Source organism: Montipora foliosa, chromosome 13 (assembly GCF_036669935.1).
Source record: "Montipora foliosa isolate CH-2021 chromosome 13, ASM3666993v2, whole genome shotgun sequence".
NCBI classification, from domain to species: Eukaryota; Metazoa; Cnidaria; class Anthozoa; order Scleractinia; family Acroporidae; genus Montipora; species Montipora foliosa.
In genome coordinates, this window is record NC_090881.1 from 24690298 (window position 1) to 24704903 (window position 14606).

The window sequence follows — 14606 nt, forward strand, 5'->3', positions numbered from 1 at the left end:
GACACACTTTTACCCGAAAGCGAGGCTTCATTAACAAAGTGATCACGACAACACATCGGCAATCAATTAATTCGTTAATTTCCTCTCGGAAATGAAGCTATGTTTGATATTCTTGAGAAGACATACTACCTTTGGCATTTTTTCTATTTGTAAATCTGCGAATCGGCAGTTGCGGATGTTTTTTTTGGGTGCAATGTTGGTTCAGTGGTGAGAGCATGTGTCGCCTCTCTCTAATGTGACTCGGGTTCGATTCCCCAGACCGGTCAGTGTAAAACGCAGACTGCAGACCGGGGGTAAAATGCAGATTGAGGTTATAATTTAAATGTTGAAAAAGCTCAAACCCATTAGAAGTGCCAACAGTTAACCGTAAATATTGTTTTAGGCCTAATTAGGCCTAAGGTTAGCATTTCTAAGGGGTTTGAGCTTTTTCAACAGTTACGTTATAACTTCAGTCTGCATTTTACCCCTGGTCTGCAGTCTGCGTTTTACACTGACTGAGCGTGATATATGGGTTCAGTTTCTTGGTTCCCCACTCTGCTCTGAGAGGTTTTTCCTTTGTTCCGAGAATTTGGCGGAAAAAAGGCTGATCAGGCTCTATTGAAGTGAAAAGCGATGGGCGTGATATTTCCTCAAAATATTTAGATATTTTCATGACACGAAGAAACACCTTTATTAGAATTAGGAGCTTGCCAAATTTAAGAAATTGCAGTTTGTATAGCTTTCTTCTACAACGCGAATACAGGGGCGGATCTAGGGGAGGGTTCAGGGGGGACGCAGCCCCCCACTCCCCCTCCCCCACCCATCCTGAGATGACCTGCGGCTTTCTAATACAACTTGTATTTTGCGAAAACAAATTCACCAGTCAGCTAAACCATTCCTTTGTGGTGCACCCCTCCCTAAGAAAAATCCTGGATCCGCCCCTGGAATATATATGGCTTTGATCAGTGACACTTAGCGACAGTTTTATAATTTTAATCTTGTTTTCATCTCGGAATAACAGTATTCCACTCTAGCTTTTTGTTAATAATCTCTGTGTCCTGAACACAACAGTACAGAAGACAGACTTAACTGATTAGAGTGTAATGTGAAGTGCGGCTAGTTTTGTACCCCATATGAACTAGCAATTCACTCACATTGCACTCTAATCAGTTCAGTCTGTTGAAATATAAGTGCTACACGGCCAACGTTTGCAAAAACGTAGCCCCTCCTTGTACTTGTACATGTTCATTGCTGTGACTTTAACATCTTCAGTTCCCACGGCCTAGAGCAGCGGTGATCTAACTCGAAGGTCGTGGGTTCAATTCCCACCCTGGTCAGAGTTTTTCTCTGTCCTTGCGTGGGCCCATTGCCATTAGTAGGACTAACGCTCACATGGTTCATATGGGGTACAAAACTAGCACTTCAAGTTACACTCTAATCAGTACAGAAGACAGTTTATTGCGTAAGGCAACCAGGAATTTACTTTTTGGGTAAAAGTGCTTACTATTGTTATTGCGCATATGTTCTGCGCATCTCGAGATACTCTGGTTTCCTATGGGTGGTGCTTATTATATAGAGAATTAGTGGGCACCGTCCTTAAGCGAATGTCATTTTCATAGACCTAAAAAAGGCGTTTGACGCTATAGACCATCATATCCTTTTGCGTAAACTCTCTATCTATGGGATTAATGGGATCTCTCTAAAGTGGTTTCAGTCGTATTTAACTAATCGCGGTCAAAAGTGAAAGGTCACTTATCACAAGCGAAACAAATCACTTGCGGAGTTCCTCAGGGTTCCATCTTTTTCTCATTTACATTAAAGACCTCCCAAACTGTGTTAAAAAGGCTGCATCTAGAATACATGTCGATGATACTAATATTACCCTGGCTGACTCTGACCTGAATGTTCTTGAAAACGAGATGAACAGCGAATCAAGAAACTTAAACGTCTGGCTCATCGCGATTAATAATAAAGTTAAGTCTGACTATTGGTAAAACTGAATTCATGTTGATTGGTTCTCACCAATCTGAGACTAAGGATGCAAAACAATCACCATAAATGAAGGATAGATACCGGTCATTCGAAAGTAACAGTGCAGGAGAATAACGACAAAAATTGAAACAAAACGAATTGGGAAAAAAAAACAAGACACCCTGGCTCCGACCCCGCGTTTTGGCTAACCCGTGTTGAAACCTTGGTAAATCAGTTCAAAGACCCTTTTCCCCGACAAGGCCGTAGAGAGAGATAGTTCGAAATTGGGAATTCTATTTTACATCAGAAGAACACCTGCATTAACTTATCTGTCTGGCAGTACTTTTAAAAGAAACTTTAAAATTATTCTGTGAGAAAACACGGAAAGGATAAAATTACCTATCTGTAGTTGTCATTACTGTACAGACAAGCAAATTATTTGCATTTTATCTTTGAGCGGTATTTGCTTTCTTTGAAAGCTGGTGCTGTATACGTATCTTAATCATCCAAATCATTGTGTACACGAAAAGAGAAATGATTGCCGCAGGAAAGGAGTCTGTCACATTTATATATGGTCTGAGGGCGGGCTAAAACCTCTTTAAATAAATCTGAACCTGAAAGAGATGCCGATCTGCTTTGTTAAATATTTATTTACATTGAAAAATGAAATTTTATCTTTAAGTTATTTATTTTAACGATGTAAATGTGTTCAGTGAATAGCCATCTGTCAATGTACCTAGCTCGAAATTAATTTTTTCACCTTAATTTTTGACGTTGTTGTATGATTTTAGTTGTATGTTTTTCTGTCATCTTCTTTTCCTTGGTTCTCGTCTTTTGATCTCGAGCCTCTACTGTGTTAGAAACACCAAAGGGCATTTTAGTCATTTGATCAATAAAGTGGCTTCTTTAAGCAGCAAACCGGGAAAATCCAATATTTTATTCGCCGGTCAAGCAAAGTGCTTTCTACTAGTATGCATGCGTTTGCGCTATTTTTTGTTGTATTTTCTGAATCTACGCTAAATAGTATCTTTAACTACACACTTCTTGAAAACCATCTAGGGACTGGCAACTCTTGCAGTTCGTTGTATGGATTGAAGTCCTTATTTTGTATTTTTGAAAGCCTTCCTAGCTCAGGGGCACCCAACCAGAATATAGTTGAAAACCACTTAAACATAGCATTGTTTAAGGTATTTAAACGGCAGATATAGGCATATTTTTATCCTCTTAAAATGTTTCATCTGTTCGGAGTTCCTAGCGGAAAGTCTAGTGGTTCGAAAATTATAGGCATCAAAACTTACCTTTTCGAAAATTCAGTTCAGCCAGAAAAAAGGCTCCCGAAAATTCTAGGTGACCTTTTTAGGGTAAAAATCCGTTAAAAATGGGCAATTATACCATTTCTTAGATGTTCGAAAATCCTAGGACAGGCAAGCAAGCAAGAAATTTTAAAAGAAATGTTCCGAAAATTATAGATTTCAAATCGTCTTCCGAACAGATATTCAGTTCCGAAGATTGACGTTGGGTGCCCCTGCCTCCTGACCCAGGGCGCTTTCCATTTGACAGAACTGACGGCTAGACCGGGCATTTCGAAGGACTGACTCTACAACGCATCCAAACAACTCACGTCGAGGATGATATATACTCCCCGAGAAGAATGCGAGGGATTATCAAGCAAGTGTTCCTTCAAATTGTTGCATTTTCTTTGCAAATTATTGGGTCTGGCTGGCCACTTCTGACAAAAGGAAAGCGCCCCTAGTTTCATCGTGTGCAAAATATGAACATTTGACTTTTTACCAAACTAAAGAAACGTAAATGTTGGCTGTTCTGGTCAGTTACTTTCGATAGTTAAACTCTGTCAGTTTTACACATAACGATTTGCCTCATTTCGATTCGTTCATGTAGGCATGCATTTGTGGTGTGAAACAATTACCGAAAATAAGCGATTTCTCAAATGCAAAACGAAAACATTGTCAGTGACACAGTCTTCAGATCTCTTGATACTGTTCAGTGACGGATCGAAAAGCAATTCGTCTCGCAATATAATTAATACAGAACATCATAGCAAATGTCCTCTACATATTTAAAGTTTTCACACGTAAAACCAAAACAAATCAGTTGTACAATGCGGACAAAAGACCACTCTACACTGAGTGATCTATAAATTATTTATACCAGCACTTACCGCTCAATTCGGGCTGTCAAAGTCACGTGCGGAAGCTCCCCATGGTAGGACGAAAAACGTTATTTAATATAATATGGCTTTGCTGACATGATCCGGTTTCATTTATTTCCAACAAATTAAAAACGATCAACATCATTACGTTAGAATAGGATGGCTTTCTTGTTTTAGTTGAAATGCTTTCCTCGTTTCCGTCTCCTAGAAAACTCAGCTTGTTCAATTTCCAATAATTCAATAAGAAGGTAGAATAATTTTTAATTGCAATTCGCATTGAATCGATCCTTATCTTTTCCTAACAAACTCTCTTCAGTTACTCACTCATAAATTATTATCTATTTATTTATTTATTTATTTATTTATTTATACAATTTGCTGCCGGGAAAAGGGGACTGCAAGACGAGGCGAGGATACTAGAGCTGAAGCCGAAACCGATATGGGCTCACAACTCAAACCAAACTATTTAACAATTATTCCTCGAGCCCGAATGGGCTCTGAGTCAATAGCCCATGAGGCCGAAGGCCGAATGGGCTATTGACTCAGAGGCCATGAGGGCGAGAGGAATAATTGTTTTAGTAAAATCCAACTAGTTGGTCAAAAAAATATCGAGACAAAACATCTTTCGCTAGTTAAAGCTGGACTTTAATTGTTGTTTTGGTTTTCAAAGCCGGCGCTTTTCGCTACTAGTGGGCTATAACAAATAGCCTACTAGTAGCTCAACCAATCAGAACGCAGCATTGATAATAGACCACTAGTTGGATTTTACTAATGTAGATTATGTAGTATGGGCCACAAAATATTAAGCAGGGGGAGATTTAAGATCGCGGAAAATCATTCAATGAATACTTATCTTACATAAGAAATTCTGTAAGCCTTAAACCCTAAAAGCAAGGAAAAAAATATTATTATCCTCACGGGATAAAGTGAATTAAAAACGTTTAGCGATAAAAAATGAAAAACTTTGTGAATTTGTTTTTACAGAGTGGATGGTAAATTAAGTGATTGAGCATCACTAATCAGTTTCAGCTGCAGATTCGGCGGAAGTGCCATCATGAACAAAAAGATTGTCAAATTTGGAGGTAAACAGAGTAAAGGAGGCCTCATTATATCGAGCTATGAAACCAGTCTTAATTCAAGTAATAAAGTGAATGCCATACGATAAGTAAAAGACATAAGTTCAAGTAGATTTCATGTGGAATGCCGAGTCGCTAAAGGCAAAACTGTTAATGAATGTGCAATATTCAAGGAAAGTAAATCTGCCACGGACTTTCGTCATCAACATAATTTTATCCGCTGACTCCGGTAATCTTTGTCCATTGGGTGCGTCTTTGACCATCTCCACACAGCACTGCTTTCTTCTTACAGTACAATAACTTAATTCTGGAGACTAATACGTGTATAGTATTCTGCGATGCCATTCCCATGCAGGAACTTCCCAAAGACATTGACGGTTTAGGATTTCTAGCGCTTTTTCAAAATCGATTTAATTGAAATCCAGGGCCTGTTTTACAATATTCTGACCATGGAAATTTGAACCGCTACCTTAAATCGTAAGAACTTGTAAGGGTTAAGCGATGTTCACGCTAAGAGGGATATTTACAATGTATTAATTATTGGTTTTAAAAACAGTCAAAATAGTTTTTTGTGATGTCAAAGTTTTAGTCGTTACGTGGGTGGAGCTCGGGGATGGTATTATGTTATTTTTGTTATTTCTGTGCACTGTTATCTAGGGAGGATATACAAAACATTATCACATTAATTAATTTTAAGCCCAAATACCTCGGCCAATCGCTTTAATGGCCCTGTGAAAATCTTGACCAAAAATGGAGCCAATGAAAGATTCATCGAAATTCTAGTCAATGTTCATTTAATTCCATCAAGTTCTTCCGTTGTTTGGTATTCCTTGGTGCAAACACAGCGGAGAGAATGAGAAAAATATATACCGGTACACCTGCGTGTGGAATTGGTTCATGTGACGTCACTGCATCTTGCCGAGGAATTGCGCATGCGCGTACTCTTCTTCCCGAAAGGGTGCGCTCGTACGCGAAGTGGTTTTGTGCACAATTCATTGCCTTCTGCTAGATGTGGTAACGGTATTTTGAAGCTATTGTCCCTTTTACACCTTGTTCTGCGTCATTCAACAACATTTGAACAATGTGCGCGTAAATTGTCGACGGAAAGCGCAATTCCTCCTCTGCGCCGATCGAGGAAACGTATTGTTTATCAACCCAGTTTATACAGTGCGGATACAGCGCGCAGTGCAATTGTCCTTTCCGCTGAAAAAGGTCTTTGGGAGCGCCAGGAGAATTCATCTTCATGGTTTTTGCGGCTTAAATTTGACATGGACAACGCAGATTCGAAAAAAACGGGAACTCGGTAAGCAAGACGAGAAATAATATTTATTTAGACTTCTCTTGTGCTATGGAAGGTATACTGTTGGGGTTATCTCGTTAAAGCTTATCAGTATTTTGCCCTTGTAGAAATGTTTCATGTTTCATATTGTCTTGTACTTAATGATAGACTTTCTGCTATATTTAAATTTATGGATTGCCTGAGCATTTTCCATAACTGGTCAAAGTCATGTATAAATTATGGATTTACATCAGCCTGATTTCCAACTTTCGAATTCCTTTTGCAGTGTTTTCAAGAAAACATCGCCAAATGGAAAGGTAATGTTTCAAGAAGTGATTCCCCCTCCCTTTGTTTATCTTCTCTTGATTATTTAAGATACATTTGGCTCGTGAACAAGGCCAATATTCTTTAAAATTCGCTACTTGTCAAAATGGCATGTCAATGTTGATACCTTCCATTTGGGATTAGACACGCCGTTGGCGGGCTTAATTGAATCCAGCTAAGTTCCCAGGCTAATGAATCGAAAGGGTGATGAGTGTTTTGCCATTATAAACAGTTGACAAGTATGTTTTAAGGGAAGTGTTGTTAAAGGGAATTTCCCCATACATTTGTTTATCAGTTTTTTATCTATGTTTAGTTCATTTTACTACTTAATGAACCAGTGAAAAAAATATGATAGTAGAAATAGGGTAGACTGTCATATACCGGACAAAAATGGCTGGGAACAAAACAACCATTGTTATCCCGATTAGGCCTTGCTCATAAGGTATTGTTATGTTGGCTTTGTTCTTTTGTTTTGTGGGCATTAATTATTTTGAATCCGGAATATGAAAGACCATCCTAGGTTTTTTTTGTAACATTTCCCTTCTAAAGTACATTTTTTACTTGTGAAATTTCATATGGTCATTTAAATGGAAAAAAATATGGTAAATTTTGGGGAGGTTAAATTATTGCTTTGAGTCATTCAATTTTTCTTTTTGTTTTAATCTGTTTAAAAAGAGTAATAAGGAATCGCTGGTTTATGTTAGAAGCAATGTGACAAATTATTGATGCTTGTTCAATCAAGAGCTGCAAATTTGCATATCCCATAGCGCAGCAGCTGACAAGCTGCTTTGTATTATGTTTGCTCATGCCCATGCTACAAACTGAACTGTCAAATGAGTGCAGACCCATACAAAAAGGGAAGACCTTAGAATATATTACACCTGTACCATGCTGTTAGAATTTGCAGATGGTCTGTGTTGCGCAAAATAAGGGGGGAGTACTCTAGGCTGCTTCAGGTCATCTTCAAGAATGAGGGTGCAGTCTTACATTGCAAACTTGATGGTTGACTGACTTGTGTTGCTTGACTCACGAAGGTTCTTGATTTTCTCATTGGATATCAAGTTAACATCATTCATGAAGTAAATAAATGGCTGTTTTTTAGAACAAGCACCAGTTTTTAATTCTTTTGTTGGTTCTTGATTTTGTTGTTTGGACTTCAAGCTAACATTGTTCGTGACATAAACGCAAATTCTTAGTACTTTTCAATTAACCTGAATCACCCAAACATATGAAAATTATGTATGCCATGGCTCATCACATATTGATTCTGCCTCGCTCTACAGGCAAGATCAGGGACTCAAGACCTCTTCCAAGAACCAATCAAATAGCTGGGTTTGTAGAATTCTGCCCTCTCAAAAATTGGGGGAAATGCTCTAAGTAGTGTGGTTGAGAGAACCACACTTATAAATGTAGAAAGCTTGATGTTCTTAGAACCAAGGTTATGGGCAAGAAGACTGGTGTTGTGTCGTGAACCCAAAGAATTTGAGTTGACTTGTAATACTATTAAGTCCAGAACTCATTGAAGACTTATGATCATGCAACCACAAAGGTAGTTAATTTGAAATCAATGTTACATTACTGCAGGCAAAAATCTTTTCAGTCTTGGAATATGGTATCAAGATACATAACATCAAGCCATTGCGTTTAAGTAGTTTTAGTTGTGGTAATGCACTTATGCGAAGTGCACTACCATATTGTCATCAGGGCTCTTTGAGTGAGTGAGTGAGTGTAAGAGTTGTAGGTCTGCAGTGTGTGCATGAATTACGAAACTAATGCTCGGTTTTCTTGAATTACAACAATAATGTTTGTTTGCGGACCACTTGTCGCCTTTTTTCCTTTCTTAATTTTTTAAATGAAAAGGGAATGAAAACTCTTTAAGTATGTTATTGTCAAATTAACAGACGTATTTAAATTCTTAAAATCACTCTTTTTTCACGTCTTCAGAGATTGTCATGCAAGCTCACATCTACAGACATTCTGCACGTCAAATAAACAAGAAAAAAATTTCATCAGTCAACCATAATATTTTTACTCTGAAAGACCGGGGCAACTTCTCTGCCTGCATTGAAAAACATTCAACAGTAATTTCCTCGCAACTGAAAGAAAAACAGAAGAAAACTATTTTTATCTTTATCATTGTAATCGATCAGCAAAAAATGTAGATTTCATGAGCTTGTTTGCATTGAAATTTCCACGGCGCTGTGCTCAAAAATTTTGTCCAGTAATAGAAAAGATGAGCTCTTCTGAATTAAACGAAACATAAAAAAATCACAACTTAGTTTTCACGTATGTTGAAAGCTTTTAGTCATCGAGTGTAGGTGCATGTTCGGCAACACAACTTCAATTCTGCTGATTGGTAAACATGTAGATTATATCGGCTAATCTGTGTCTGTTGATTTCACTGATAGCCTACATGTGTATTTCTTCTCTTGTAATTTATTCACACAATTTTTTTTAATTTTCACTCCACTTTTCTTTTAAAAATTGTGTATGAAAAATATAGAAGTGGAAGCCGCCTGTGTGTTAGGTAAGAGGGAAAACAAAACTGAAAAGCCTTTTTAAATCCTCATGTCATTTAACAGCTACACCTGAAAATAACTGGGTGAAACATGAAAATAAGCAGGTCTGTTTGAAGCATGCTTGCATTTCAAAAAATGAGGCAAGAACCTGGCAAGAACTAGGCAAGAATTTGTGACGCTGATGAATAATAAAGCAGTTTCTATTTCCAAAACGATGGAGTTAACCTCATCTAGGAGAGTTAATTTTTGACGTGGCAGAAACAATGGTCAACCTCAACAGTTAGACAATTGTGATCTTTGTGTTGAATTTGCACATTTCTTGGCGACTTTAATGACAACAACAATCCGATGTCTTAGCGTCATTTTGCCACAGATGTATGCAGTTGTTAGGAACACATAAGGTAACTTTATCACAGGCGGCCACTGAAAACGATGTCACTTTCGATTTTGTGATTTACTTGTGTAGCCAAAAGAGCAATAGAAAAATTAAACATAGCAAAAATCTCCCAAAATTTATGTTGTTTTCATGTCGCAACTTTTCCTGCTGATGGCAATTTTTTTAATTCTTGATCGACACTTCTAAAAACTTCCTTGTGCTCTTCCTTAAAACTGTGTATCAATATTTCTTTACTTTTGCATCAAGCTTGTTAACAAAATCTGTACCATGGTTAGTTTGCATTTTTGAGCGTTAAAACAGAATTTTTGGTCCTATGTTTCCGGCAGCAAGTTGAATATTTTGAGCAGAGGCCGCCCATCCAGATACTAACCCTGCCGGACAGGGGTTGACATCAATAATATTAATGGTTGTCGTGGAAACTGTCAGACACTCAGAGTACACGCTTAAACTTGCTGTGAAAAAGAAGTTGAACTTCATTTCAGTCTCGAAGCCAAGGTTTCTCGATTTCCTTTTATTTTCTTCAATCTTTCTGGGTTTAGTAGTTTACATATTACATTCTGAAAAACAAAACGCAGTTCAGTTGACAGTTATGGAATGAAGCACTGTGTCAAGTTACTGTACTACCACATGTATGCAATGTGTACCTGTTTTTATAGCTGGAACACAAACCCATAATATTTATTTTTAAGGGAGCAGAGAAGTAGGGAGCTGTGGCTGCTAAGAACAACTTGTGCTTAGAGCTTAGAGAGCAGGAGAATCCTATTCATATTAACCTTTCCATCCTTTAACATAAATTCTGCATGTGTTGTCTTGAACCTTCAATTACATGTATATGACTGGTGTGATGCCAGAGCTTTTAATGTTACATAGAAAACATTGATGTGTTATTGGGTAGTATTCTTGGTTAAAGCACATAAGTTCTTTCATCGTCAAAATGATCTTCCCTCATTTAGTTAATGCAATACACATCAATAGGTTTTCTTAATTTACTTGTGTCCATAGATCACAACTTACCTGGGAAAGCGAGATTTTGTTGATCACATTAAGCACATCGATCCAGTAGGTAAGACAAATACATGTACGTACAATATGCATCAAACAGAATACATGTATTATTGAAACAAGGAAAGTTTACACTTATTATGGAAGTGCAGACACAGAAGGTGATCTCATCTGGAAGGAGAGATTAAGGTCATTCACCAGTACGTTTTTTGCAATAATAAGTTATTGGTAGGAATGATTTGTATCCCAACTACCGTAAACACTGGTAGATAAGCTGTACCCCTTAGTATAGAAGCTCAAGATTTGGAAAAAAAAAACATTTTGATAAAAATCCTGTCCCCTGAAGTACTTCAGTCTTTGAACATAATTATTGGGTTAAAGTCCAGCTCACCATGGATACAAATAATTATGTGTCAACTTGTTTGGAAACATTACTTTTTTTTCCTGGTAAATATTTTCCCCAGCATTTTTTGAGTGCAAGGTATTTTAAGAATAAGAAGAATTCTGCAGGTCGAGGAGGGTAACATCCTCCGAGATCTGCAAAATTCTTCATATTCTACAAAAGCCAAATTCAATAATTGCTTTATTATTCATTCAAAATATCTTCTTCGCTCAAACTTCTAAACCTACTCGCAGCCATTTTTCTGGTCAACAAAAATAACACAATCTCGTCCCCAGCTTTTTTCGGTCAACGGATCAATAATTTGCAGCGGGCTGCACTTTTGACGTCATTTTGATGTCATCAGTTCAATAATCTGCAGCAGGCTGCACTTTTGACATTGATTCAATATGACGAAGTTTCTTTCCAAATTTGGTGAACAGCAGCTGGTTATGGTAAATTATGCGTGTGGTTTTAACCAATCAGAAACAGGGAAATATTTTGAATGAATAATAATAATTATTATTATTTCTTTGACAAATTTGACATCAAAGATCATGTGATATACATATTTTCCTGCTCACAGTGGATTGATCTCTAAGTGATGTGCACAGCGATACTGCCAAAATCTTTGTTGTAGAAGGGAGATTCTTTATCTAGTAGCCTTCTCCTGTTCAAGAAAGGCGATTCTAAATTGTCTAAGGACCTTATTGAGAAGAGTTTTCTACTTACAAAAGTAGTGACCAGTTATCATAATCTTCGCACAGAATCTGTCAAAGTTTGGTTAAGACAGCCTTTATTTTGGGGTTTGGGTGTGATTACGGAAATTTACAATTTTCTTCCAAGATGTTCTTGTAGATAAACCACACCCCCAATTTTGAATAAAATTTTACAGTGAAAAGTTTCTGCTCATCTACTGTTGTTTACAGTATGTTGGTAAGCATTACTATAAAAATGCTGAACAAAACTGCAAAAGATGTACTGCACCTTCTTGTATGATGGTTTTCAAAATTGTTTCAGTGGTTGAACAGATACCATTTATTTAAAAAACTTGTGCCATGTAACTCAACATAATGGTCATAATTTATGCTCCCTACTCTCAAATTGCTGTGAAAAAAATCACTGAAGTCTTTTCAATAAACTTTCGTTACTTTAACCCATTGACTCCTAAAACGCCCTAGGATTTCCCCAGTTGACGGGGTAAAATTGTCTGGTGTTAGACAGAGTAGAATCTGTGAAGTCTCTCTCCCAGGGGTTAATGGGTTAACCCTTTGACGTCCAAACCGGCCGAAACCAGCCAGACTTTACTCTGTCTAACACCAGACGATTTTAGTTGTCAATGGGGAACCCCTGGGAGTCAATGAGTTAAAGAACAGTATAAAAAAAACTTATTTTATTAACTATCAAGTTTTGAAAGGATTTTTCCATTCAAGTGAGAGTTAATCGCTTTATTTTTTAGATGGTGTTATACTAGTGGATCCAGATTATGTTCAAGAAGGAAAGAAAGGTACAGTGGGTTAAAGCTTGTCCATGGGGTAATTTCTCTTGCTTTTTCACTTCTTTGCCTGTGTACTATTCTGATTTACCTAGCAGCTTGAAATCTACAAATGTAAGGTTTAAAGCTTTACATGTACATCCACATCACAGGCCCACATTGTTCAGGGAAAATCAGTTATTGGAAATCTTCTGCGCACAAGAGGAATTCAAAGTGTCAGTAGTGGTACATGATATCCAGTTGTTTCATATGAAGCTAAAACACTAACATTTTTAAAGACCATTGAACCTCAAGTAGGATCCCCCTCTGGCCTCGTACAATAGACCAATATATGTTAAAATTCAGTTCTAAAGAAAAGGCATCATTTCGAGTCTCTGGGGAATAAACTCGTACAAATCCTTATATTTATTCCCCAGAGCTTCGAGATGATGCCTATTGTTTAGGACTGAATTTTAATATATCAAAATTGGTCTTTTTGTCTTGTCATGTAAAGTAGGGTTCTGGATTTTCATAGGTTTTCTGATTAGTTTTTCTTTTCTTTATGGTGGGGTTAAAAATTATTATTGTTTGAGGATGGAAAACCCTTCACCGGGATAGCCACATCCTTTCATTTTCACAATCATCTTCAACAATATTATTGCCCTTGCTGGGGAAATGACATGTATTTTTTGCAAAGGAATACATTTAAGTCCTTTTTTTTTTTTTTTCAGTCTTTGCTCAAGTGTTAGCAGCATTTAGGTGAGGATTTGAGTATTTTATCCACAGATCATAGAACCACCAACTAGTTCTGGGTTCAATGATGCGAACTCTTTTTGCCCTCTTTCATGGTGAGAATAGCAGGGCTACCTTGAGTTTGAAAACGACCAAACAATGTGATAACCGCATGTACACGTCAAAGTTACCAGCAGCTGTGCTTGTGTAGCCAGCTTTTTTACATTACAAAGTCAGAGTTGAAAAACAAAATTACCTCCAAAACAGGTCAAGCATTTCTCTCGCCAGTGGATTAATAAGTTCATTATTGCAATTTGATTTCAATAATCATATCTATTTGTCGGATGAATAACGCAAAATTCAAATCAAGCCTCAGTTCAAAAAGTCAAATCATGCTTCTTAGCAACCTTGGCAGATTATGCCAATTGTATACCTCTCAAATTCTCACACCAGCCTGGCACTGGAAGTGGGCAACAATGCAATCAAAAGTCTAGTTTTGAACTGAGGCTTGATTTGAATTTTGCATCATTTATCTGATGACCAGATTATTGAAATGATCACTGAAGTCAAATTTGCAATAATGAAATTATTAATCCACTCGTGACACAAACATGACCTGTTTTGACTGTAATTTGACTAACTTAGAATGAGGATTAAGAGGATGTTGTTTTGGAGCTATAGTGTTTCATGACATTGGCAAATTGATAGCCCACCTTTATTTACACTAACTCACTACTCATATCATGAGTTCTTGTAAAACGTTTAACAAAGTAATAAATTTTATTTGCAAGAAAGGTTCTATGGCTTAAGCACACATCTTTTAACCCTTTAACTCCCAATAGTGCCACTTATAGATTTTACTCTAACGCCAGACGATTTTACTCGTCAATGGGGACCCCCACGGGGCTGAAAGGGTTAACAACAGCTGGATTCACTCAAAAACTATGTCCCCATTAACCCTTTAACTCCCAATAGTGCCACTTATAGATTTTACTCTGTCTAAGGCCAGACGATTTTACTCGTCAATGGGGAACCCCACGGGACTGAAAGGGTTAGCAACAGCTGGATTCACTCAAAAACTATATCCCCATTAACCCTTTAACTCCCAATATTGTCACTTATAGATTTTACTCTGTCTAACGCCAGACAATGTTACTCGTCAATGGGGAACCCCACGGGGCTGAAAGGGTTAACAACAGCTAGATTCACTCAAAAACTATGTCCCCATTAACCCTTTAACTCCCAATAGTGCCACTTATAGATTTTACTCTGTCTAACGCCAGACGATTTTACTCGTCAATGGG

General features: G+C 37.4%; 1 protein-coding gene across 1 annotated transcript in view; it reads left to right on the top strand.

The window, feature by feature from the left end:
• The first annotated feature begins 6127 nt into the window (after positions 1–6127).
• Positions 6128–14606, top strand: part of LOC137982187 (beta-arrestin-1-like) — a 19172-nt gene continuing 10693 nt past the window's right edge. The window contains exons 1-5 of the mRNA XM_068829250.1: positions 6128–6499; positions 6762–6792; positions 10718–10778; positions 12556–12603; positions 13302–13329. Of these exons, the coding sequence (XP_068685351.1) occupies positions 6129–6499; positions 6762–6792; positions 10718–10778; positions 12556–12603; positions 13302–13329 (539 nt within the window). The 5' untranslated portion in view covers position 6128. The remainder of the gene's footprint in view (positions 6500–6761; positions 6793–10717; positions 10779–12555; positions 12604–13301; positions 13330–14606) is intronic.